At 34.8% G+C, this 27,984-nt stretch overlaps 1 protein-coding gene across 1 annotated transcript; it reads left to right on the top strand.

Moving 5' to 3' along the window:
- The first annotated feature begins 494 nt into the window (after positions 1–494).
- LOC113509362 (uncharacterized) lies at positions 495–27,604 on the top strand. Its single transcript, XM_052893485.1, has 7 exons — positions 495–806; positions 11,257–11,603; positions 19,348–19,487; positions 21,461–21,636; positions 22,931–23,120; positions 24,565–25,719; positions 27,393–27,604. Exons 1-7 carry the CDS (start codon positions 748–750, stop codon positions 27,477–27,479), a joined length of 2,154 nt encoding a protein of 717 aa, XP_052749445.1. The 5' UTR covers positions 495–747; the 3' UTR covers positions 27,480–27,604.
- The last annotated feature ends 380 nt before the right edge of the window (positions 27,605–27,984 follow it).

Below are 27,984 nucleotides of genomic sequence, written 5' to 3'. Positions count from 1 at the left end.
ATTCTAGACGACAGATTTGCAAATAAAAACAAATACATAAACAAAGTCTACGCACGAAAATATTACGCTTCGTTCCTCCTCAGTTGGGTAAAAAATAAATAAACAATTTTCTTATTATTATTTATTAAGGGACACAAACATTACATGTATAATACATTAAAAAAAATTATACAAAATTAGATTTGATACAAGTACCTATAAAAGGCGAGCACAACATTCAGAATTTAAGTGACAACTGTAACTACTAACAATAATCAAGACTAAAGCAAACATCCAATAAATGTGCATTACATAAGAAAAATACTTATTTAAATGTATGTATAAATAAATAATGTGTTAGTAATAACTCTATACTAGTATTAAAAACTTAATTCTCTGTGCGGAACGGATGACTTATCAAAGCGTAAAAAAATATTAATAATTTATCATAATCACTTGTCACGATTTGCATAAACGACAAAAACACACCATAGCCCCTAGCCTACACGCTACAACCTACACTCGAGTACTTAACATGTCCATATCCACACACGTGGAGCGTAGTGGCGACAGCGCGCGCCGCTTTAATTCATTATTTCGCGGGAAAAAATTCGAAAAAAGAATAACAGTTATGTTAAGAATAGAATAAAAAGTATTTTAAGTTTCTTTTTTTTTTTGTAAAAAGTATTTTAGTCCAGTATTATTTTTGTTGTTTGAACGTTTTTGTTTTTTTTTTTTAGTTTTTTTATTTTGTGCTTTATAGTGACAATGATATTGTTTATGTTTATAATGTTAGCCAGTTATGCAGTAAGGTGTGACGATACAAGGTATGTTTGATTTTCGATTATATATTGTTTTAACTTTTGTACATTAGTTATTACATAAATATGTAATAGTCTTTTAAAAATACAGTCCGGTTTTTAAATATTATTATTTTTTTTTATTTAATGCTAGATTATTTCTAAAATGAGAATCTTCCTTTGATAGAGCACAACCAAAATCTGGTGCTAGTTAAAATTATTTATTTATTTTTGTAAAATATATGTAATCTTGTCTAATGTAGTATTATTTACCAATATTGAGACTAATTCAAACGTTTGAAAGAATATTTTAATTAGATTACATTCAAGGTTCGTTCAACAACTAAATTTCATTTAATTAAAGTTTTAATATATATTTTTAACTTTATTATACATATTTATTTTAGTATCTGTGTATTTACTTTTAACCTGTAGGTAGGTAAACATAAACTTCTTTGTCTTGTTTTGGCACTAAAACAAAATTATTTTTAATTTATTTTTGGCAATGTACTACAGTAATACATTGTCGATTGTTTTTTTTTTTAAGATAATTTCAAAACAATACCAAGTTAGACAGTAATACCTCGTTTTTTTTTTATTTAGCCCATAGCAATACAGCAAAACAGCCTATTCCAAATAAAACAGTACGTGTACCTGAAAATATTTAAAAAAAACCTAATTATAGTAAGAAATTAAATAGTTACATAAATAACTAGCATTTATTTATGTTATATAAAATATTAATGAATTGCATTAAAGCTAATTTTGGTATTTATTTTATTTTTATTATATTATTTATTTTTATTATTTATACTCTGTTACCGACTCTCTACTTTGTATCTTTTTTAATGGATGATAATGGAATGGTAACCCCGGCTGCGCTATCGGTATACACCGGCGGGGCACCAATGAAGGATGATAAGTGAGAATGAAGCAGGTCAGCTAGCTTACCGTGACGAATCCAACAATAAATCAATCACGATAGTTTCGTGAGAGAACCACGAGGAGGTCTACCTGACCTACCTACTAAGCTCCATTACTAACAATCCCTTTTCCTTCTTCTACTTTGTATCGCGAATCCATAAACACGATTCTTATTGGAGTGCATTGTTTACGTTCCGTTGCTAGGCAACCACAGTTTCGTAAAGTCCAAGAGACGGAATACACGTCAGAAACATCTCCTACAGCCATCCCAATAAGGTAGTGATTGCTTCGATCGCTTGTACAATGAATGGCCGTTACAATAGGCACGAAATAATGTCTGGGTTTAAAAATAGTAATGAAACTTGTTTGTGGCGCTCGGTATGCACTATTGTCGCGCACCTATGGGTTTCTGCGAAATATACATGCTTGGTTAGCTACCTACATGTTTTTTTTTTTCCAAATAGATGTTAGCAAAGAAAAATATTTACATCTTGGATTATATTACGTACATGTTATAATCTATTCTTTTTTAATGGGTGATAATGGTATGGTAACCCCGTCTGCGCTATCGGTATATACTGGCGGGGCACCAGTGATAGATGACTGATGAGGATGAAAGCAGGTCAGTTAGCCCATCGTGACGAATTCTGCTAGAATTAGCCACGATAGTTTCCAGGGGGAACCATGTGGAGGTCGCCCTAATAAGACATATTGCTAGCAATGGGGCTGTCTAACTCCATTGCTAACAATCCTTTTCCCCCTATAATCTATATTCATAATATAATATATGAATAACTTAAAATTTCGCACAGACATAACAAAGCGACTTTTAATTTGTAATAAAATTAATGTAAGGTCAAAATAAATATGAAAATAAATCATGTTCATTGCGCAATAAATTGTCAAAGTGAATTCAAAATTACAATATACTCAAAGAATACAAGCAAAACAACCTCCTACCTTTTGTTAATTAGTAAAACTGTGATACAAAAAAACTGTGATAACAATCACAGTTTTTTTTTCTTTAATTTTATATATATAAAATGTAATATAATATAATCAATTAACACAAAATTTTTCTTTATTTTCACACTTTCTGCATTATATAAGTAATCTTATTTAAAATATACTTTAATTACTAATTCTACTTCAATCCATTAAGAAATATATTCTCTACAGAATTAATTATTATTACTTAGCTAAATACTTAAAAAATATATATATATATAAACAAAAAAGATCATTGACTTCCAATCTATTATTTAATAAGCAATAAATCCTAATCGACTCGTTCCTTTGCCTCTATTTAGTGGCATCAAAAAAATGTAATCTGGTATACCTTATAATTTTGGGCTTATGACTAGGCTGTATGGGCCATGCTCTTTGCCTGTCCATCTTGGACGAATTTTATAACAACAACAACTTATAACTTTGGCGGGAAAATTTTATTAGTTATAATCATATATGTACTATTTATTGCCGAAACCTAATTGCATACTCAGCTATATATTGCTGTATAATACATATAATACCATATACAGTGTGCAATCACAAGTATAAAAGCTTTAACACAATTACAAATTAAGTATTCAATGTTATTTTCCAACTCGCTGGACGCCATTAATAGAAGTGCATCAAGTGCATTGAAAGGTCAGTGGAATATACTATATATCTGTATATTATATGGTAAGATGTATTAATACAAGTATTATATATATTTTATACTTATTTTTGTGGTAAAAATTCGAATTTCATCTCTCTATGTATAAATTCAAACAGCGAGTCTACCATGAAATGAATTTCCGAAATTTCGGACTCAATTTCGTGTTTTTGTTTATACCAAAATCGGATCAATAAATGGTGTTTAACATTTCGTTCGTCATACATCCTATTATAAAAGTCCAAAGGAACAGTATTTTAACATTTTTAATATTTCCAAACGCCATGTATTATGTAATTTTAACATCAAATTTGTGTTTCGTTTGGCTCCGAAATTTCGGAAAACATTTCATGGTAGGCCCTTTGTTTAGGTTAGTCGAAATGGCTGTCTCGACTAAGAAATATACATCAAGTTATTTCTTAAAATAATCTATACTTTTATATTAATATTATTAAGAGGAAAGATTTGTTTGTTTATTTGTTAGGAATAAACTCAACAAGTGCTCAATCCATTTTAAAAATTCTTTCACCTATAGAAAGCTACGTTAGCGAGTAACAAGGAATGTATATTATTTTTAAAACAATTAATTATTCATGATTGTGACCTACAAAAAAAACGGGTGGCAACGTCCCAATTATCTGTCAATTTTCAAAAGTAATTTAATACTTACCAATGTTTTTGGGTACCGTGTGTCCCGGCATAGAATGGGTCACCGCTTCCATTTCCGTGGGTGTCGTAAGAGGTGGCTAAGGAGGGCAAGGGATAGGCAACAGCGTCCCTCTTAAAACATCTCTAAAAGCCTAACTGAGGTTGCCAAGCGTGGCAACTACTGACCAAGCCCCCCTTATGGGAGAAGTATATGTTCAGCACTGGACAGTTAAAGGCTGCTATGAATAAATACTTCGTTCTAATCTTATCACACATACAAAACCGCGGGAAGCAGCTAAGAAATAAAGGTCGTTACAAAGTTATAAATATAGCGAAGAAAGATTATTAAATTTAAAGCTTATTAGATCACATACGCTAATACCTTTAGTTACCCTTAACCTTTAGAAGCCGGCTCAGTTTACCCTTGACCTACAACAGAGGGCGCCCGTGTTCTATAATTATCTCATCTCCGTTACCCACGCTACGGTCACAGGTTAGCGTTAATAATGAGTTTTTTTATACAACTTAGAATGGCAAAAAAGCAGACGGTCCCACCTGATGGAAAGTGGTAACCTCTGTCCCATTCGTGTTTCTACCGTGAAGCAGTTGTGTTTGCATGGCTATTTCGATTTGAAGAGTGGGACATGGCAGATAATTTACTGGGTACAGAGGAATAACACCCGAGTCCTCAGGAATGGCAACGCATGGGGGGTATCATGGGCGAAACAGTATACTCTGTTATGTCCGTGGTACTGCTCATGTCTATAGGCGACGGTTACCATTTTCCATCAGGTGGGCCGTCAGCTTGTTTGCCATTCTAAGTTGTATAAAAAAAAAAAAACGAAAACAAATTGTGGGTGATCATGGGCGGCGGTAGTCACTTACCATCAAGTGAGCCACATGCTCGTTTGCCACCTGTGTTGTAAAAAAAAAAATTCGCTTAACTATTTATTATTACTTATACTCATTACAAACATAAAAACAAGTCTTTCCTCTTAATCTTGCTGGTTTAGACGAATAATATGTTTTTCCTTATAATGTTATTACGTGACAGTGTCACGTCTCGTCTCGCTTGGCTAAAAATTATCAATATAAACATAAAATGTTGCGTTGGTTTGGTTTGGTTTGGTCATTTCGAGAGGATGGATGAAAGAAGAATTACGAAAGAGATTTATCGGGCAAGAATGAATGGATATGTCGGTAGGGGCCGCCCTAGACGGACGTATGTCGACCAAATACTGCGACGTGCTGAAGAAGGGCCAAATTAAAAGTACCCGTAACCGGCGAGCGTGTGTGACAAAATTGATGAATGTGGAGGAAGCGAAAGAGGTTTGTTTGAATCGAAGCATTTGGCGTTCCATTGTTTCTGCCTACCCTAATGGGAGACAGGCGTGACAGATATGTATGTATGTATGTATAAACATAAAATCTAAAATATTTATGTCAAATATTATCTATTTATTGATTAGAAAATAATCTAGGTCAGGTTTTCTAATAATATTACTCATTATAACCATATCAACTGTTAACAGTCCACTGCTGTAGGCCTGGCCCATTTTGGGGGCAATTTTACCAGTAGTTGCCACGCTTGGCAGATGGGATGGGCCGAAATTAGGCTTTTAGTGATGTTTTATATGTCACTGACATATTTCACCCTTCAAACCGAATCTTGCAAACACAGCTATTTCACGATAGAAACACATGTGGGACAGAAGTAGCCATTAAGATGACTTTTAAACTAATTACTAAAATGTTTAACTAGAAATATTGTTGTAGTAAAAGCTAGAAATGGGTAATATCCGATATTTATATATCTATATATACCCAAAGAGGGGTTTTTTTTGATGGGTGAAAATAGTATGGTAACTCCGTCTGCGCTAACGGGATACGCTGACGGAGCACCAATGAAAGATGATCGATAAGAATGAAAACAGGCCACAGTTAGCCCATCATGATGAATTCATCAGGAATTAACAATGATAGTTTCCAGGGGGAACCGCGACGAGGTCGACCTGGTTGGGTATATTGCTAGCAATGGGATTCTCAGTCTCCATTACTAACAATCCCTTTCCGTCCAATATACAGATATTACCCGCGCTTATAAAGGGCCTTCTCTTTTTCAAGTCGGTTAAAAACCTGATTACCCACCTGCCTATCGTGAATCATTGTTTGTCTGATACTTCAACCTGATATCTAATTAATGTTATTTATGTATTGTGATTTAAATATCGTAAATGTTAACTGGAATGCCTACTTCCTCTACAAAAGTAGGTTTTTTTTTAATGTATGGTAGTGAAATGGTAACCCCGCCTGCGCAGGGGGAAAGGGATTGTTAGTACTGCGGACTATCAATCCCATTGCTAACAATATACCCTATCAGGTCGACTTCCACGTGGTCCCCCTTGGAAACCATCATGCTGAATTTCAGGTGTATTCATCACGATGGGCTAACTGACCTGCTCTTCCATTCTCACCTATCGTCCCTCACTGGTGCCCTGTCAGCGTATACTGATAGCGCAGGCGGGGTTACCATACCATTATCATCCATTACAAAAATAAATACCCCGTCTGCGCTAACGGTGTACGCTGTCGGGGCACCAGTGAGAGATGATAGGTGAGGATGAAAAGGTAGATCAGTCAGCCCATCGTGACGAATTTAACGATAAATTAGTCATGATGGTTTTCAGGGGAACTGCGTGTAGATCGAACTGATAAGGTATATTGATAGCAATGGGGACTAACCTCCCATTACTAATAATCATTTCCCCCCACAAAAATAGGTAAATTTAGATTGTTCATAAAAGAGTACAAATTAATTCGATTACAGAACGTATTTTTTTTTGATGGGTGTAAATGGTATGGTAACCCCGCCTGCGCTAACGGGATACGCTGGCGGAGCACCAGTGAAGGGTGATAGATGAGAATGAAAACTGGCCAGTTAGCCCATCGTGATGAATTCATCAGGAATTAACCATGATAGTTTCCAGGGGGAACCGCGAGGAGGTCGACCTGGTTAGGTGTATTGCTAGCAATGGGATTCTCAGTCTCCATTATTAACAATCCCTTTCCTAACCTAATACCTTCTGTAGGGGTACAGAAGGTATTAGGATGCTAACTATTGTAACCTATATTTTTATTTTTAAACTGTGTACAGTCATTGTAGTTGTACATTTAGGACGGTAAATGTCGTATCTTATCTTACGATAATCAATACGATAAAGATTTACAAATAAAAAAAAATAATGTTTAAAAATATTTAAGTTTAACTTAAATGGAGGTCATAACTAGATAGATAGATAGATAATTTTTTTTTATACAACTTAGAATGGCAAACAAGCTGACGGCCCACCTGATGGAAAGTGGTAACCGTTGCCTATAGACATGAGCAATACCATAGACATAACAGAGTATACTGTTTCGCCTATGTTACCCCCAATGCGTTGCCATTCTTGAGGACTTTAGTGTTATTCCTCTGTACCCAGTAAATTCACGCCATATCCCACCCTTCAAATCGAAATACAGCCATGCAGACACAAATGTTTTACGGTTGAAACACGAATGGGACAGAGGTGCCCAAGCAATCGACTGTTATACAAAGTCTTCCTCTGGTAAATTTATTTAACACTTTATTGCACCAACATAACAGGATTTGTTGAATAATTTTCAATAAGTATAGTGTAGTACAAAAGGCGGTCTTATTGCTAAGCAATCTCTTCCAGACAATTAACAAAGACATACTAGTAAAACATTGGGAAAGTAAATGAAACGAGAAACCTAGACTAGTTCAATAAACACAAGTATACTCAGGTGTTATTCCTACATATTCCTTCAAACCGAAACACAGTTATGCAAACACAACTTATTATATATATATATATATATATATATATATATATATATATATATATATATATATATATATATATATATATATATATATATATTACCAGAGGAAGACTTTGTACAAAAGTCGATTGCTTGGGTACCTCTGTCCCATTCGTGTTTCTACCGTGAAGCAGTTGTGTTTGCATGGCTGTGTTTCGGTTTGAAAGGTGGGATATGGCGTGAATTTACAGGGTACAGAGGAATAACACCTGAGTCCTCAGGAATGGCAACGCATGGGGGTATCATGGGCGAAACAGTATGTGTGTGTACTGTTATGTCCATGGTACTGCTCATGTCTATAGGCGACGGTTACCATTTTCCATCAGGTGGGCCATCAGCTTGTTAGCCATTCTAAGTTGTATAAAAAAAAATGTACATACTCATACATAAAAATAATATATCAAACAAATATTACATATCATATACTTATAATAAATCTGTAGAGAGGTCAATTCTGTACATGAAATATATTTCCAAATTAACTATCAGGCGATGATTAGTGATCGATACCGATGCCAAAAATGCAATCAGTAAAATTTTTGTCTGTCTCTCTGTATGTTCGTTATAGAAAAAAAAACTACTCGACGGATTTTAATAAAACTTGGTACAATTATTCTTCATACTCCCGGGCAGGTTATAGTATACTTTTCATGACGCTACGATCAATAGGAGCAGAGCAGTGAAGGGACATGTTGAGAAAACGGGGGAATTTACTCCGTCTAGTTACTTCCGTCGCGTGTGCAGCCATAATGGCCACTTTTTAAAATATAAAAATGTCCACCCGTGCGACGCCGGGACGGGCCGCTAGTATAAGAATACATTTATATCATTATCAACATCCCATCCATTACCTATCCACTTCTGAACATAACCCTCCCCCATAGACTACCATAAATAACGGTCAAGAACCACCTGCGTCTATTAACTTCGTGACCTTTCTTTCCCATCAGTTATCGGTTCTTCGAGCTATGTCACCAGCCCATTACCACTCCAATTTGTTTATTCTTCGGGCTATATCGGTCACATTGGTTCTTTTGCGCATATCCTCTCTCCAACTCCAAGTATAATAAATATATATATACTAGCTGACCCCGTAAACGTTATTTTACCACATATTGCGAAATATAAAAATCGCGATTAAAAGACAGGGGTTGATCGTGAAACGATGAAAATTTAAAGTTGTGTGTATTTTTCAATGCTAAATCATAATAAAATAAAAATGGAAAATTTGTTAAAAAAATAAAAAAAAAATTTTGGAGCGTCACCCTTATCATTGAGGGGTATGAAAAATAGATGTTGGCCGATTCTCAGACCTACCCAATATGCACAAAAAATTTCATAAAAGTCGTTTCGGAGGAGTTTGGTAACAAACACCGTGACACGATAATTTTATATACGAGAATTTAATATATATATATATATATATATATATATATATATATATATATATATATATATATATAATAAGTTTACTATTGTAATCTTTTGGATAGAAACAATAAAGAGTATCTAGCTATCTATCTATGTATTTAAAAAAAAAAAAACTAAGTACAAATAAAATATAGCTAATAACAGAGAGTTCAAAGGTCATAAAATAAAAACCGAGAATCGAACCTAAAACCTTATTATAAGTTGCATAAACTACAAGTTATTATGTTTTTACTACGTAATACGCGACCAGCTGAGTGTCCAATATGTTATATAAGTATAGATGCAAGCGTGTAGATGCAAGGTCAATGGAGTTTGCTCTTAGCGGAAATGTTATTTGGAGCATCGTCGATGCGTTAAATGCGATCCTAAGCACATAATGCCAATTCCTAAGTTCAACTCTCAAGACATTTGACCTTCTTTGAAGTTGGCTCTTATTGATTATTTATTTTAACATTTCAAATGATTGAGCCGTAAACTGTCCATTTTTGAGCATAAGCCGTTCTCTATTGGGAGGTTATGCCACGCTTGACAGACGGGAACACTTACGGGAAAGGACGGAGTGGGCCATTCTATGCCAGGAAAACACGGTAGTTACATATATAAAAAAAAAAAAACTTTCTAGACTATTTTATTTTGTACTATTTTGTATAAATGTTTATATTTTATATTAAATATTGTTTGGCACCATACAGGTAAATATAGTGTAGGACATTTTTTTAATAATGCAATGACAACCCCACTAGCGAACGGTATACGCTGGCCCAGATCAATTGGCCCATCGTGATGAACAAACCTGGGATTCAGCGAGATGGTTTCCAGTATGGATCACGTGGAAGTAGGTCAACCTCACAGAGTGGGGGAGGAATGGGATTGTTAATAATGGAGACTGAGAATCCCATTGCTAGCAGGTCGATCTCTTATTCGATTATTTCTTGTAATTATTTAACTTTGTAATAAGTTTACTATTATAATCTTTTGGAAGAAACAATAAAGAGTATCTATCTATCTAGAAATATTAAAAAAAAACAACCAACGACCGAATTGAGAACTTTCTTTTTAATATCGGTTGAAAATAATATTTTTAACCGATCTCCAAAAAGAAATAGACTTCTATTCGTCAATACTTTTTTATTAAATTCGGAAATTGTAAACTTATTATGTAACTTGTAATGTATGTCTAGAAATAAATTTGAAAGATTTCTATTATGTATAAAATATTGCCGTATAACACTTCCGCGCTTTGTCAAAACACTACATGACATCATAGTGTTTGGTAACCAAATAAATATTACATAACTCGCCTCACTTACATACATATATTAAGGAAATAGATCACTTGTATGTTATATCGCGTAATAGTGCCGCTGGCATTAAGAATACATTATTTTTTTTTTATTTAGGATTTTTGGTCTATTAATATTTATTAGTAACAATATTCTTAAAGCTTATGCACGCACACGCACACGCACACGTACACGAACACTCACACGCACACGGCCACGCACACGCACACACACTCACACACACACTTATACATAGTATACAACGTGTAACGTGTATAATACAGTGATTAACGTACACACAATACAGCCTGCTTGTTATCATACTCAGGATGCTGTTGGCGCTGGCACGTACTCAGCACGCCAAAGTTTTCTACGCACAAACGGTTTCTATCACCAATTTTCTACTTTTATCTACACCTGAAAAGAGCCCTATGTATATATATAAACATATATACTAAATATATATTTATATACTAATTAAAAATTACTATTGGTGGACAGTTTATTGACCATTTATTTTCTAATTAAGTTATTTTGATTTTTTTTTTTATTTTGTTTTTCCTTATGCATAGGGAAGACAAAAGGACTAAGCCTATACAACCATAAGTTTACTTGAATAAAAATCTTCTTATTCTAATTGTTTCAGTTACTACGTAATCCAAATGCCAGAAAACGACCCACCGATTAAACTTCACAAAAAACCATTCAGAGTTTATTGGAACGTGCCCACAATGCAGTGTAAATCAAAGAGGATCCCGTTCGAGAGCCTATATGAGAAATTTGGGATATTACAAAACAAAAATGACAGTTTTCGCGGTGAAAAAATCGCCATATTGTATGACCCGGGCTTGTTTCCCGCGCTTTTGAAGAACGAAACGAGCGGGAAATTTAAATTTAGAAATGGCGGTGTGCCGCAAGAGGGCGATCTCGAGAAGCATTTGGCCTCGTTCAAAAGTGTATTGGACCAAAGTATTCCAGACCATGATTTTAATGGTAAGTGGTAAATTATAATGTAATTGTTTTAATTTTTTTATCAACTATAGACAAACAAGTATACAGTCTATGTCTCTTTTTTTTTATAACACTGAGGTGGCAATCGAGCTTACGGCCCACGTGATGGTAAGCGGTTACCGTAGCCTATGAACGCCTGCAATACCAGAGGTGTTACGCGCGTGTTGCCGACCCTGAAGAAACCTCTTTACCCCCTTTTTGAAGTATGATGATTTGTTACTTCTAATGATTTATTACTTTAAAAAAGTAGACACGTTACGAACGCTAAATATAAAACCTTGGCAAAACTCTTCTATGGGAAGTGGTCAGGAAAATTTTATTACTTTATTCCACGTTCCCTTTACCAATATCGCAAAACAAGGATGGGCCAACGGCTACATACATACACTGCAGACAGCCTGCGCTTGCGTATAAATAAACTTGCCAACTTTTACGTGAACCGTAATGTGCTATCATCTTCCCCAAGATGTGTTCCCTTCGTCCTATAACATCGAATTGTTCTTTAATGGATAATAATGGAATGGTAACCCCGCCTGCGCTATCGGTATACACTGGCGGGGCACCAGTGAGGGATGATAGGTTTTTTTTATGAGTGAAAATGGTATGGTATGGAGTAATGAAAACATAAATGAGAATGAAAACAGTTAGCCCATCATGATGAATTCATCAGGAATTAACCATGATAGTTTCCAGGGAGAACCGCGAGGAGGTCGACCTGGTTGGGTATATTGCTAGCAATGGGATTCTCAGTCTCCATTACTAACAATCCCTTTCCCCACGGGATGATAAGTTAGGATGAAGCAGGTCAGTTGGCGCATCGTGACGAATTCAACAATAAGTCAGGATGGTTTCCAGGGAGAACCGCGGTGAAGTCTACCTAATATATATTTTAATATATATATACCTAATACTATATAATAAACTTAATATATATTAGGTATATTGCTAGCAATGAAACTGAATGGGATTGTTATTAATGGGGAGATTAGTCCCCATTGCTAACAATATACCCTATCAGGTCGACTTCCACGCGGTTCCCCCTGGAAACTATCGTGACTTTATCGTTGAATTTGTCACTATGGGCTAACGGACCTGCCTTTTCATGCTCACTAATCATTCCTCACTGGTGCTCAGCCAGTGTATACAATAAGCGCAGGCGGGCTTACCATTCCATTATTATCCATTAAAAAAAAACATACCCTATATTGCCAGCAATTAGGTCGCTAATCCCCATTACCTCTCCCCCCAGTTAGGGTAATAAGTATCTACATTACTAGACGAAGGCATTTTAAAGTTATACTATTATAAAGTTACTAACTTTTATCCGCGACTTCGTCCGCGTGACCGGGACACGTTTACTAACCGGGATAAAATGTAACCTATATCCTTCTCCATATAATACGTATAATACTAAACTTCATATTGATTGGTTGAGCCGTTAAGACGCTATAGGATAACAAATAAACAAACTTTCACATTTATAATCTTAGTGAAAATACACAAATTTCAATGAGAAGTTTGTGTATTTTATAAGTCACCTTGAAATAACGATAAGTTCACCTTAATAACGTAATGGTGTTAAGAAAATATTTGCTCAAAACCGGTCCAGTTTCAATTGTTTATTTGTCCACAATATTATGTTTACTTTATGGTGTTTTAGAAAGTAAAATTTACGTCTGCATGTTACCCTCACAAGAGTAACATTAATATTATTAAAATAGGATATACTGATATATATATATATATATATATATATATATATATATATATATATATATATATATATATATATATATATATATATATATATATATTGCACTTGTAAGTTACATATAAAATAATGTATTTATAAATGTTGCGCGCAAGGGTGGACTTATCTCTGACAGAGATCTCTTCCAGTCAATCCAAGTACAGTGAGAAAGCATGTCGTTAACGGGCAGCTGAAGTGCTACAACTATTAATACATAAACAAATATACAGTTAAATAAAGTATTAAAATATATAACAAAAAAATACATAAATACATACACATAAATACATACACTATAAATACATATAATACCTACCTACTTATATAATAAACGTTAAAATAAATGAATATACTACTTACATTAGAAACATAGTTTAATGATTTTAAGATTTGACAGCTCAATTAGAAAAATACAAAAATAAATATTACTCAAGGGAAAGAAAATGTGATTTTAACCTTTTCCCATCGAAACATATAATATAAAAAAATGCCAAGTCTACGTACGTGTAATTGTCTATCTGCAACAATTGTCAATTTCTTTACCGCATAATTAAATTTCCGTTTTGCTAAAACGTTGACTGGGAGAGAATGCATAGCATTCTCTAATAGTACTAAGACCGCTTTTTGTACCAAATAGGGGTGCGATGAAATCGATGAAATGAAGAGCTTCACTCTGTACTATTATATATCATTCTCATCTATCACCCTTCACTGGTGCTCCGCCAGCGTATTCCGTTAGCGCAGGCCGGGTTACCATACCATTTTCATCCATCAAAAAAAAAAAAAAAACTAGCGGCCCGTACCAGCGTCGCGCGGGTGGACATTTTTACATTTTAAAAAGTGGCCACTAAGGCTGCACACGCGACGAAAACTTAAAAATGGAGTAACTTCTCCCGTTTTCTCAACATTTCCCTTCACTACTCTGCTCCTATTAATCGTAGCGTGATGAAAAGTATAGTATAACCCGGGAGTATGAAGAATAATTGTACAAAGTTTCGTTAAAATCCGTCGAGTAGTTTTTGTTTCTATAACGAACATACAGACAGACAGACAAAAATTTTACTGATTGCATTTTTAGCATCAGTATCGATCACTAATCACCCGCTGATAGTTATTTTGGAAATATATTTCATGTATAGAATTGACCTCTCTACAGATTTATTATAAGTATAGATTATATATAGTTATTTATATACGTATTGTATTGTATATGATTTATATATGTATATATTTTTTGTGAGCATATTATTCTACATGTTTGCATGTTTATTTATCTTAAAATTTGCAATGTTGTTATCTCCCAAAATATTTATTTAATTTAAAAACTGTTTTGTTAAATCTATGCACCGCCATTTACTCTCTCTGTTTATCGTAACGGTTGACTGGTAGAGAATACCATCAGGCATTAAGTCCGCCCTGTAGACATGATTTAATGTGAGCAAAAGTATAAATTAATAAATAAATAAGTCTCGCAACGCAGTTCTTCCACTATAAAATGTATGATCTCATGTAAAACTAAGTCAGTCGTTTTAGTTTGTTTCTATAAAGGCACCTGTTCAACAATTTTGTTATGAATTGTTATCTAATCTATTACCTATCAACATTTATAGTGACCGGATCAATATTAGACATCTTTATATTTATAATTTTTATACAATTTATAATGGCAAACAAGTTGATGACCCACCTGATAGAAAGTGATAACCGTCGCCTATAGACATGAGCAGTACCGTGGACATAACAGAGTACATATACTGTTTCGCCCATGATACACCCCATACGTTGCCATTTCTGAGGACTCAGATGTTATTCCTCTGTACCCAGTAAATTCACGCCATATTCCACCCTTCAAACCGAAACACAGTCATGCAAACACAGCTGCTTCACGGTTAAAACACGAATGGGACATAGGTACCAAAACAAACGACTTTTGTACAATGTTTCCTTCTGTATAAAATAATTATAATGACTCGGAAATTACATGGCAATATATTATACTAATGCTAAATATATAATATTCTTGTGATTCGGGCATAGAATGGGCCACCCCTTCCTTTTTGGTGGGTATCGTAAGGCTAAGGGAGCTTAATGGTAGAGGGATACTCAGCAGCGTCCTTCCTAAAACATCTCTAAAAGCCTAACTGCGGTTGCCAACCCGCCTGCCAAGCGTGGCAACTACTGGGAAAACCCCCTTTACGGAGAAGGCTTATGTTCAGCAATGGACAGTTAACGGCTGAAATGAATCATTTAAAAGTGCTTTATTTCAATGGTGTTTGCTAATCCACATGTACGAAGTAGCGGGCAAAAAAACTAGTATATTATAAAATTCCGTATATGTCAAGTATGAATACTGTAACGAGAGATCAAGATCAGTGAAGTCATCATAAATCACAACTAGTAACAATTACACTTCTCAATGAACAAGGTCAGCGATGCGGAAATTTTGTATTGAATCACAAGTTCGAATCCTGTAAATTAATTCGTCGTTCTGTCATCGTTCTATTAGAATAGTGAATAAGTTATAATACGCTATAATGTAGTAATAAATATAAAGTCAAAATAAATGTGGTCTAATTAAATGTAATTTAATGATAATTAAAGATTCATCATCATCATCATATCAGCCTTTAACTGTCCACTGCTGAATATAAGCCTTGGAGGGGTTTGCCAGTAGTTGCCACGTTTGGCAGGCGGGTTGGCAACCGCAGTTAGGCTTTGGATTTGTTTTAAGAGGAACGCTGCTATCCTTTAGTCGCCTCTTACGACACCCACGGGAAAGGAAGGGATGGCCTATTTGTTGCCGGGACCGCACGGTATAATTAAAAATTGTGCCCTACAAAAAATCGACTTCAATTGTAATAAAACAAATTATCTCTAATTATCTCTATTATATCTGATCTAAATACGAAACTCTTGAATCGATTTTGATAAAATTTCTATGGGACCGGTATATCTTTTCAGATCTATCTATCTATCTATGCTGTTTAAGAGCTGTGCTCTTGTCGGTGGAGCTCTTGCCACTCACTACGATTTTGAGCGCGTCTCTTCACCTCTTGATACGACACGACACCAACTTTTTTTTGATGGGTGAAAATGGTATGGTAACCCCGCCTGCACTAACGGGATACGCTGGCGGAGCACCAGTGAAGGGTAATAGATGAGAATGAAAACAGGCCAGTTAGCCCATCATGATGAATTCATCAGGAATTAACCATGATAGTTTCCAGGGGGAACCGCGAGGAGGTCGACCTGGTTGGGTATATTGATAGCAATGGGTTTCTCAGTCTCCATTACTAACAATCCCTTCCCCCCCCCCCCATATGTATGTATTGTATTGTACGTGATTTATGTATGTATATTTTTTGTAAGCATATTATTCTATATAAACATATAGAATAATATGCTATATCCCATTGTTTGTATGTTTATTTATCTTAAAATGTACAATGTTATTATCTCCCAAAATATTTATTTCATTTACAAATTGTTTGTTTTTAAAATAAATGCACCGTCATTTACTCTCTGTCTGTTTATCGTAACGGTTGACTGGTAGAAAATACCATCAGGCATTTAGTCCGCCCTGTAGACATGTTTTAATGTGAGCAAACGTATAAATTAATAAATAAATTTATACTATATATATAAATTACACACGACTGACTCATACACTTTCGCTGCACCAGATTTATTGTTTGTTGCCACTTGTGAAATAAAAACAATGGATGATTCACGTTTCATATTAAAATAAACATGCATGCTTGGAGTGATAAATAAAGTAGGGTTTATCTTTAAAAGCGAATTATAAAGATAAGATTGTAATTAAATTATTGAAATATTTTAATGACTTATTTATTTGTTTATTTATTTATGTTATACTCTGTTATGTTCATGGTACTGCTCATGTCTATAGGCGACGGTTACCACTTTCCATCAGGTGGGCCGTCAGCTTGTTTGCCATTCTAAGTTGTATAAAAAAAAGTTATACTTTTGCACACATTAAAATATGTCTACAGACTGGACTTAATGCCTAATGTGATACCCATAGCATGTCTCAAGCGTTGTTATTCCTGAGGACTGTGGTGTAATGCCACCGTACCATGTAATTTCACTGCCAAATTTCATCTTTCAAACCGAAATATAGCCATGCAAGCACAAATGCTTTACGGCAGAAACACAAGCGGGAGAAGATACAATCTCCTTCTGGTTCTCTTCTGTTCTAATACTAATATTTTATTATAAATGTGAAAATGAGTTTGATTATTTGTTTGTTATCTTATAGTGTCTTAACAGCTTAATCAATCACTATGAAATTTTGTATACAAGTACTATATGGGATTGGCAAGGAGATAGGATATAGGAGGATAAGGATCACTCTTTCTTGTTACATTTCAGGTGGCTTAAGCTAAACATTCCTACCATCAGATCTTCCTTTGCCCGCCGTATTGGTGCATTTCCGTCAATGTACTATATAATTAACAAAATGTGTCCACTGATAGGTCATTGTAATAAACTAAAATTTCATCCTAACCATCTGAACGAGTGGCGGTCCTCCACTGTGCGTTTTTCAAGACACTTTCTCCCACGCACAACCACTCTTTGGAATCAACTTCCAGCAGCAGTATTTCCGAACCGATACGACAACATAACCTTCGAGAAAAGAGCATATTCCTTTTTAAAAGGCCGGCAGCACACCTGCAATGCCGTAGGTGTTGTGGGTGATCATGGGCGGCGTTAGTCACTTACCATCAGGTGAGCCGCATGCTCGTTTGCCCCCTGTGTTGTAAAAACAAATGGTACATATATTATGAAACACAAATTAAATAATTATCTTTTATCACTATGTTACGAAGCAACTGAAAAACTGTGGTCTGGAAAGTAATAACATACAGTACACACACATCTTTCACATGGATTACACAACACACATTCACACATACTCACGAACATACCCATATTCATTTCCTCAACTTCGCTTCTCTTAATTATCACTATTTTAATTTTATATTCCTTTTTTTATATTAATACCCGCCCACGAGTAATATTTATATATTTATACATGATACCTATCTAAATAAATGTTTCTAATGGAATAAATTTAAATAGTTAAAGATAAAAAATTTCCTTAAGATCACTGCCAGCTGGTAGGGTACCTAGGAGACTTGCTGCATTTCCACGCTGAATAGCAATGGAAATGCGTTGACCAAAGTATAGGCCAGCCTTTTGGTCGCCAGAGGTTTCTACTAGCCGGCGTGAAATCTCTTTGAAAAGATTCATGGCCTCGGAGTCCCACGGACCCAGAGTTTCAACGCCGCAAATATATATCCATTTCCAAGGGAAAGTTATTTCCACAAGTTATTTTTTATTATAACAGATTGTGACTTGTTAAGCTTTGTCGGGTGCTCACGATACAGGCTCGCCTAGTGTGGGGCCCACTGTATCTACCAACTAACTGCCAAAGCCTAACTGCTATTGCTAATCTGCCTGCTAAGCATAACAATTACTGGCAAAAGCGCCGTTATTGGTGGAGGCCTATATTGGAAGGGGGGGGGGGGGGGCTACATGATGACTCGGTATTTATAACACGTTGGTAGAAACTTGTGTTTGTAACTTTGTGTTTTTTGTCAAATAATAAATTTTCTAATTCCTTATAGGGTTACTTTTTATTTCATAATATACATAAATACACCGGTCACACGGACGAAGTCACTGCTAAACACTAGTATTCTATATGTATTTGTTTACATGCAACTTAGAATCCCAAACAAGCTGACGGTCCACCTGATGGAAAATGGTAACCATCGCCTATAGACATGAGCAGTACTATAGACATATCAGAGTATACTGTTTCACCCATGATACCCTCCATGCGTTGCCATTCCTGAGAACTCAGGTGTTATTCCTCTGTACCCTGTAAATTCACTGCCAATATGACATTAGGACTTTACTTTTACTCATAAGTCGATCTTAAACTTCCAGGGGTGGGCATCATAGACTTCGAGTCGTGGAGGCCAGTCTTCCGGCAAAACTTCGGTGTGCTCGTGCCATACAAAGACGTCTCCTACGAGATAGAGAAGAAACTGCACTGGTGGTGGCCGCAGGCGTGGATACAGGCCGAGGTGAGCATATCATATCCCATCAACGTACCATTCTTGGACACGGGTCTTTTTGATAGGATGCAAAGGAAATGGTAACCCCGCTAACACGAAGGGAAGGTATTGTTAGTAATACCGACTATCAGGCCTTAGACGCTAGCAATATACTCTGTCAGCTGGACCTCCACGTGGTCTCCCTGGAATTCATTGCGCTGAACTCCAAGTGCATTCATCACGTGCTCTAACTGGCCTGCCTTTTGCATCCTCACCTATCATCGGTTACTATATACATGTAAGCTAAAATCGCTACTATCCAACAGATAGGTCGTCAACTTATTTACCAGTCCAATATGTAGAAGATAATTTAACCGACTTCAATTGTGGTGATGTCAAATTATTTTAATTTAAAAACTAAATTACACGACACTGATTCTAATAAAATTGCTATAAGACCAAACTGTAAGTATAAAATAAACTTACAGTTTCTAAATTCAAATAAAATATAATTTTCCAAATTCAGTTATAAACAGAGAGAGGTGACCTTCTTTTTGTGGTCAATTGAAAATACAAGAGTTTAATTTCTAAAAGACTTACAAAGACTTATACAAACTCGGCCACATAACACGAACTTGTGATTTAGTAATTAGCCAAAGAGATACCATCGTGTCGGCGTGTGCAATCGGCTGTAATAATTAGGGCAGAGCTGATGCCTCATCAGTTCTCATGAAGGGCTGTATGAATGATTTAATAATCAGTATAATGATCACTTGAAAATGTGAGTCGCAAAGTGATGACGCAATTAAAATAATACAGTTTACATAATAACATAGTTATTCTTGGATTTTATAATTAAATTAACTCACTGTCTTATTTATTACTATTTGTAATAGTTTATGTACTAAATTAAATATAAAAATTTGTTGTTTCCGTCAACAGTTTACAGTATTTCATTAAAACTATCTCACGTTTTACTTTTTTTGTTTATTTATTCATTAGTACATATATGTATGTGTACATGGCGGACTTAATGCTAAAAGCATTCTCTCCCAGTCAACCATAGGGAAGTGTCAGAATACTCGAATGCGGTACTATTAATTATTGACTTACATACATATATTTACATAACAAATATACTTATACATATATAAAATATACTATATTATACACGAAGATGAGAATAGAAGATAGTATTTAATCACGTTTCAGTAATGAAATATTAAAAATTCTCCCATAAATATTTAAAAATTGTTGCCATAAGGAAATACCATGAAATTGGTGTAAACGCTACATTCTAGTCTTCAACTGTTGGTGTCTACACTTTTGATATGTTTTTTTAAAAGGTAAATAAATGAAATAATTTGTCAGTGGGAGAATATTTAATTTTTAAAAAAGAGATCGACAACTTTCTGTAATTTTTGCACCACATATAGCTTTAACAAACACTAGATTCGAAAAATGTCCCAGACTATCCTATCAGACATTAGAGTAATGAGATTTTTTTATTTATATTAACGGAGTCGTAACACCGTAGTCCTTAGGACTGCAACGCATGATGGGGTACCATAGGCATCACAGATGATATCCATGTCTACAGGCGACGTTTACTAATTCCCATCTGGTTGCCATCAGCTTGTTTACCATATTAAATAGGTATATCATAAACCCCCATCATAATTCACCAGAGAAAGACTTGGTACAAAAGTCGATTGCTTGGGTACCTCTGTCCCATTCGTGTTTCAACCGTGAAGCAGTTGTGTTTGCATAGCTATGTTTTGGTTTGAAGGGTGGAATATGGCAGTGAATGTACTGGGTATAGAGGTATAACACCTGAGTCCTCAGGAATGGCAACGCATGGGGGGTATCATGTGCGAAACAGTATACTCTGTTATGTCCATGCTACTACTCATGTCTATAGGCGACGGTTACCACTTTCCATCAGATGGGCCGTCAGCTTGCTTGCCATTCTATGTTGTATAAAAAAAAATCTCTAATTCCAGGCAAAACAGCGTTTCGAACAATCGGCTCACGAGTTCATGCAGTCAACATTGATTCTGGCAAAGCAGATGCGCCCCAATGCTTTATGGGGATACTATGGTTTCCCATACTGCTTCAATATGGCTACTAACAACCACGCAGAGTCTTGCGCTAACAAAGTGCCCGAGGAAAATGATAGGTGAGTACCGCAGATGCAAAGATGTAGACCAGCAACTTAGAATGGCAAACAAGTCCATAGTCCATCTGATGGAAAGTAATAACCATTTCCTATAGACATGAAGAGCACCATGGGCATTCACTGAATATACTGTAATGCCCACGGTACCTCTCTTAACCTTAGTTATGTTTTTATTAGTAAAACAAAAATAGTAGCTTAGAAAGGGAAGGAAGAGGCCTATGTCCAGCAGTGGACAGATAATGGCTGAAATAATGATGAAGCTAAGATTTCTTTCTAACTAAATAAATTTAGTTGGAAAGAAATCTTAGCTGATCATATTTTTCTAAAACAAAATAGAGTTATTAACTCTATTTTTTTTAACTGTGATCCTTTATTATTGCTATTTATCTTGATTTTTATAATAACCATTTATTAAAGAAAATTTTCTAAAAAAAAAAGTCCTCTGTCCCATTGTGCTTGTATTGTGAAGTATCTGTGCTTTTGCATGGCTGTGCTTCGGTTCGTAGGATAGTATATCAGTATAAGCCATACGGTCCCAGCATAGAATGGACCATCCCTTATTTTCTCGTAAGTGTCGTAAGAAGCGACTAAGGGAACTTAATAGTCGAGAGATAGGCAGCGTCCCTCTTAAAACATCACCAAAAGCCTAACTGCGATTGCCAACTCGCCTGCCAAACATGGCAACTACAAAACCTCCTTTATAGTGGATGCCTATGTTTAACAGTGGACAGTTAACGCCTGATACGATGATGATGAGGGAGATTTTGTACAAAAGTCGATTGCTTGAGTACCTCTGTCCCATTCGTGTTTCAACCGTGAAGCAGCTGTATTTGCATGGCTGTGTTTCGGTTTAAAGGGTGGGATATGGCGTGAATTTACTGGGTACAGAGGAATAACACCTGAGTCCTCAGGAATGGCAACGCATGGGGGGTATCATGGGCGAAACAGTATACTCTGTTATGTCCGTGGTACTGCTCATGTCTATAGGCGACGGTTACCACTTTCCATCAGGTGGGCCGTCAGTTTGTTTACCATTTAAAGTTGTATAAAAAAAAGTTGATGATATGACAGTGAAATTACAGAGTACGGAATCAAAACACCATACCATTATAGTGTACTCTGTAATATTCATGGTATCATTTACGTCTATAGACGATGGTTACTTTCCACCCAATGGGCCGTTAGCTTGTATGTTATTCCAAGTTACAAAATAATAGCTGTTCTTGTCTACATGTTTTATCTTTAATTGAAAAGGTAGGCTTTTCATTGATTCATTCACCTCTTTTAATTTCAGTACATATTGGCTCTGGTCAAAGAGCACTGCACTATATCCATCAGTGTACAGTTCCAAAGAACTAACTTCTTCACAACTAGCGGGCTTGATCCGCGGGAGAGTCAAAGAAGCAGCCAGAGTCAAGAGGAGTGGTACCCCCATATTGCCATACTTCTGGTTCCGATACAGAGATGGGTCTTACCTAAAAAAGGTACGAATTTAAATGCGTTAAAGATGTTTACCAGAGGGAGACTTTATACAAAAGTCGATTGCTTGGGTACCTCTGTCCCATTCGTGTCTCAACCGTGAAGCAGTTGTATTTTCATGGCTGTGTTTCGGTTTGAAGGGTGGGTTATGGCGTGAATTTACTGGGTACAGAGGAATAACACCTGAGTCCTCAGGAATGGCAACGCATGGGGGGTATCATGGGCGAAACATTATACTCTGTTATGTCCATGGTACTGCTCATGTGTATAGGCGACGGTTACCACTTTCCATCAGGTGGGCCGTCAGCTTGTTTGCCAATCTAAGTTGTATAAAAAAAATTAAGTTATAAGTTAATTTTTAATATTGAAAAACAATTTTTCTGCTAGTTCAGTAAGCAGTTTCAGCAGAGAAGAACTGCAAAAGACTAAGTGTTGCTCTTATTAAATTTGTCTGTTCTTAAATGTATCTGAAATATAGTCATCATTATTTCAGCCGTTAATTGTCCATTATTGATCATGATGTCTTCCCCATAAGGAGAGATTTAACAGTAGTTGCCACGCTTGACAGGCGGGTAGCTAATTGCAGTTAGGCTTTTAGAGATGTTTTTAGAGAAACACTGCTACCAATCCCTCTACCATTAAGTACTTTTAGTCGCTTCTTACGACGCCCACAGGACAGGAATGATCTATAATATATTCCCTCTTAAAACATCACCAAAGCTAACTGCAGATACCAACCCGCCTGCCAAGCATGGCAACTACTGGGAAAACCCCCAAGATTGAGGCCTATGTTCTTCAATGGACAGTTAATAACTATATCATTATCATTATGTAAATATTTATTTTAATTTCTGTCTTGCACTACTACTGCCCACTCACTACTTCCTATGCCACTGCGTTAGGTTGACTGAAAGAAATCTCTTTTAGAGAAAAGTTCGCCTTTGCTAACATTGTTATTAACTTATTGTTGTTACTGTATGTTTTAGTGCAATTTTATATATATATATATATATATATATTAAATTATAAGTAAATTAAACAATAAATCTCACATAATCACATTAATTACCAAGTCCACAAGCATGATGATGATGTGTTATAAGAAACCAGACAATTGCATCTGTAAACACCATTCACAGTATCCAAACGCGAATCCACTTCGAAAAGTTCGCTCCTTAAGTTTGCCGACCCAAATATCTAACAATCCATCCAACCCAATCACCAACCATCTATATTTAATGGAATATGCTCCAAGGTTATAAATTATCTAGCAAATTTTCCGGTAGATTTAAAATAAAAATACAAATATTTAAATACAATTTAAAATAAAAATAGATTTAAAATAAAACAAATAAAAAATACATTATCTTTTCATAAAGTGATCAGATCATTTATATTTTTTTTATTATTTAAAAATCTATATTAATGTTTCATTCTTGAATTTTTCAGGACGATCTTGATATAGCACTGCAAACTCTGTACAAATCTAATGCATCCGGTTTCATAATATGGGGCAGTTCAAACGACGTCAACACTGTCGACAAATGCCTCAAACTACAAAACTACATAGAAAACGTTATGGGCCCAGCCATTGCGAAATACACTAAAGATAATAAACTGGAAAACTATGTACTTAATGATTCCAATGACGAATTAATTGAAAGTTCTCTAAACACTACCACAACAACAGCAGTCTCTGTACAAGTTCATAAAGAAGTAGTAGCAAGCAATCTAAGTACAGCGACGCCTGATCCAGAGTTCCATTGGGATCCACCTGAAAATTATACTCAAGAATTGACACAGTATGTTATAGAAGAATTATCAAACAATTCCAAATATAATAATAGTAATAAGAATGAACTAAATGAGGTAGAACTAAGCTCTATAGACATGATAATTAATATATTGTTGAATGATCAATACAATGATACAGAGACTGACAATACAATGTTTAATGATAGTAGTAAAGAGAGTGGTGACGTAACAGTATTTACTGAAGAAGCTGAAACTACTACGCTACCTTATAGTACGACTGAAACTTCTAGTGGAAATAATTATGAAACTACCACTGTGATAGTAGATTTAAGTGAAAAGGATAGTTTAGAAAAGTCAAATGAAAATTACAAAAAAGATATGCTTATATCTGAAATGGAAGAAACGACTGAAGTTACAACAGTTGAATCAAGTACATTTGTTGATACGTTTTATACATCTACTGTAAATAATACTGAAGACTATGGAGATTTGTTTATGGATGACCAGTTTTCGCAAAATTATACTGATTACGTATATGAAGAAATTAATACAACAATCACAGACAGTACAACAGAGTCATTACTAGTCGACATCATAACAGGTGTATTCAATGAAAAAATCTCAACTGAAGATGAAAATAAAGGATTACCTGAAGACATTTTAATATCAACACAAAATTACGAAACTACATCAGACTCGAGTACAAATCTCAGTGACGATATAATAACAATAGAAAACGTTGGTGTCAAGAATAAGAAAAAAGGACTACCAAAAAGTACCAATGATGAAAATAATGACTTGACCAATGAAATGCTTCCTTTTACAGCAACAACAGCTTTTGTAGAACAGGTGGTTGTATAACTAATACTAGATGTGTTGTGATCCATTATCAGTGCCTTGAAATCTATCGACCTATCATAATTCTTTCTTAATAACTTTAATACTTATTATGACAATTCCATTGCTTTGCCTGATTAGAAGCAAGAAACTTAATTGTTTTAAATAATCTTCGATGGATCTAAAATTTGTAAAAAATAATATTTTTTGCAACAACAAAACTACTTATAAAACTAACATGAATAAATAACGTAATATTTAAAATACACACATATGTCGAAAGATTTCATACGTCATTTAACCATACGCTTCTTTTTTATTTGAACTTAACATCATCATCATCATTTCAGTCATTAATTGCCCACATTGCTGAACATAAGTCTTTCCCATAGAGAGAATTCTACCAATAGTTGCCACGTTTGGCAGACGGGTTGGCAACCGCAGTTAGGCTTTTATTATTTTAAGAGAGACGCTGCTGCCCATTCCTGTACTATTAAATTCCTTTTGTCGCCTCTTACAACACAAGAACGAAAGAAAGGAGTGGCCTATTCTATGCCGAGGCTACACGGCCACGAAATTTAAACATTTCACATTTTTATTACTTTTCCTAAAAGTTGTATAACTTTTGCTACAGCTTCTCACGTATCAAGTTCAATGATACTTCCTTCGGTCGATTCCATTTCTTGTCATATTTCACTTTTAACGAAAAAAGCTAATCTTACACTGACTAGCTTAGGATTACATAAGACTTTATAAATTACTTCTATTAATTTAGAAGCAAAATGTATTTGTTCAACAAGTAAGTTTATAATCTCCAATCCTATTTGATACAAATATCACATAAGCCCAGTATAAGACAGAATAGTGAAAATATTAATAACAGGTCTTACTGCAAAAAATTTTCCATTTATATAATTATGTTTATACAAAATATCATTACATTATTAGATTTCTTAACGTACATGTAACCTTTATTTTGCTTACTTATTTTAACTTTAACTGTACCCTTTACATAGTATTTAATGTTGAAATCTCCAGTTGATACCATACATTCCTAATTTGCTTTTAATGCTTCATCACATTTTAAATCTACTTCTCATTTAGCATTGCATTTATTGTTATTGTAATTATTTGTTTTATTTTTATTATGTGGTTACTAGACACTTTTGTATATGTTTCAAATTCAGTTGTTTATATTAACAATTCCAATTAGACTGTGTTCATGGCTATCGTTATATCTATTTTCTTAAGATTTTCACTAGTGAGGCTATCGCAGATAGTCGAAATATAATTATTTCTTTGTACAAATTACATACTTGACATATTACAAGCATTTACAAATATGAACAAGCAAAAACTATATTTGGTTTGATTTCTGTAAGCTTTCATTCTCAAGTAGTAATTTTAGTATTGGGCAAAGTTAAAGCTTAAAGTTCTTAGAGTTTGCAATAAATGCCATATATTTAATTCCAGCATAACATTTATTTTTGTCTGCATAATTAATTTGGGTTGCTTGATCTGTGACTAACTTATCCCCTTTATTATAAACAATATTATGTTTCTTTACTTGCTAATTATTATGTGAACCATTTTGCTTTTGGATTCCATCAATAACACCAATTACTGGCTACTAATATTTATGTTTAAACCCTAAAGCTTGATGTGTTAACATTTTGTCTGTGTAGATTGCCGGATCTGCCACCGGGGGCGCCGTCGTCAACTATTTGCACTATATCTCTTTTGCGACTTACCTCCTAATCTTGCCTCTGTGACACAACGTCCATTGATTTGTTCATTTCTACTTAATATTGAATACTATTGATCTGTGATATATTATTTAGTCTATAATTGTAAATATAATTAAGTACTGTTTCGATTATATGAAATTATTTCTTTATTTTTTTCTTTTTATTATTATTATTATTATCAATAACTTAATAATCATGCAATGTGTGTAAATTAGGTCCATTCCCATGTAATAATAACGTGTTACCACTCCTCATCCCCAGGACGTCGTAAGAGACAACTGAGGGAAACAGCACAATATACCAGGCCAACAGAAGATCAATTCGAAATTAAAACCACAATCAAAATAATACACATCGGATCGATTGATTGAGACCAGTGCTCGTTAGTAAAAAAATATAGTAAAAATTTTACAAAATTCTATTATGGGCACAGTAAAATGTCCATAGTTCGTGTCTTATCAGAGATTTCTAATTTAGAGTTTCAGAGAACGATTCACAGAGTCCATGGTGCTATCCATATCTATAGATT

Source organism: Galleria mellonella, unplaced genomic scaffold, assembly GCF_026898425.1.
Source record: "Galleria mellonella isolate WM207_F2 unplaced genomic scaffold, CSIRO_AGI_GalMel_v1 utg176, whole genome shotgun sequence".
Classification (NCBI taxonomy): domain Eukaryota; kingdom Metazoa; phylum Arthropoda; class Insecta; order Lepidoptera; family Pyralidae; genus Galleria; species Galleria mellonella.
Note: the sequence above shows the minus strand (reverse complement) of the source record. Positions and strands in the feature narration are given on the sequence as shown.

What these genes read in the sequence shown, in the direction of transcription:
- LOC113509362 (XM_052893485.1), top strand. Translation starts at nt 748, where the DNA reads ATGATATTGTTTATGTTTATAATGTTAGCCAGTTATGCAGTAAGGTGT. An exon ending in TCCAGACCATGATTTTAATG is followed by an intron (nt 11,604 to 19,347) that starts GTAAGTGGTAAA and finishes TTAAACTTCCAG; the next exon opens with GGGTGGGCATCATAGACTTC. An exon ending in AGGCGTGGATACAGGCCGAG is followed by an intron (nt 19,488 to 21,460) that starts GTGAGCATATCA and finishes CTCTAATTCCAG; the next exon opens with GCAAAACAGCGTTTCGAACA.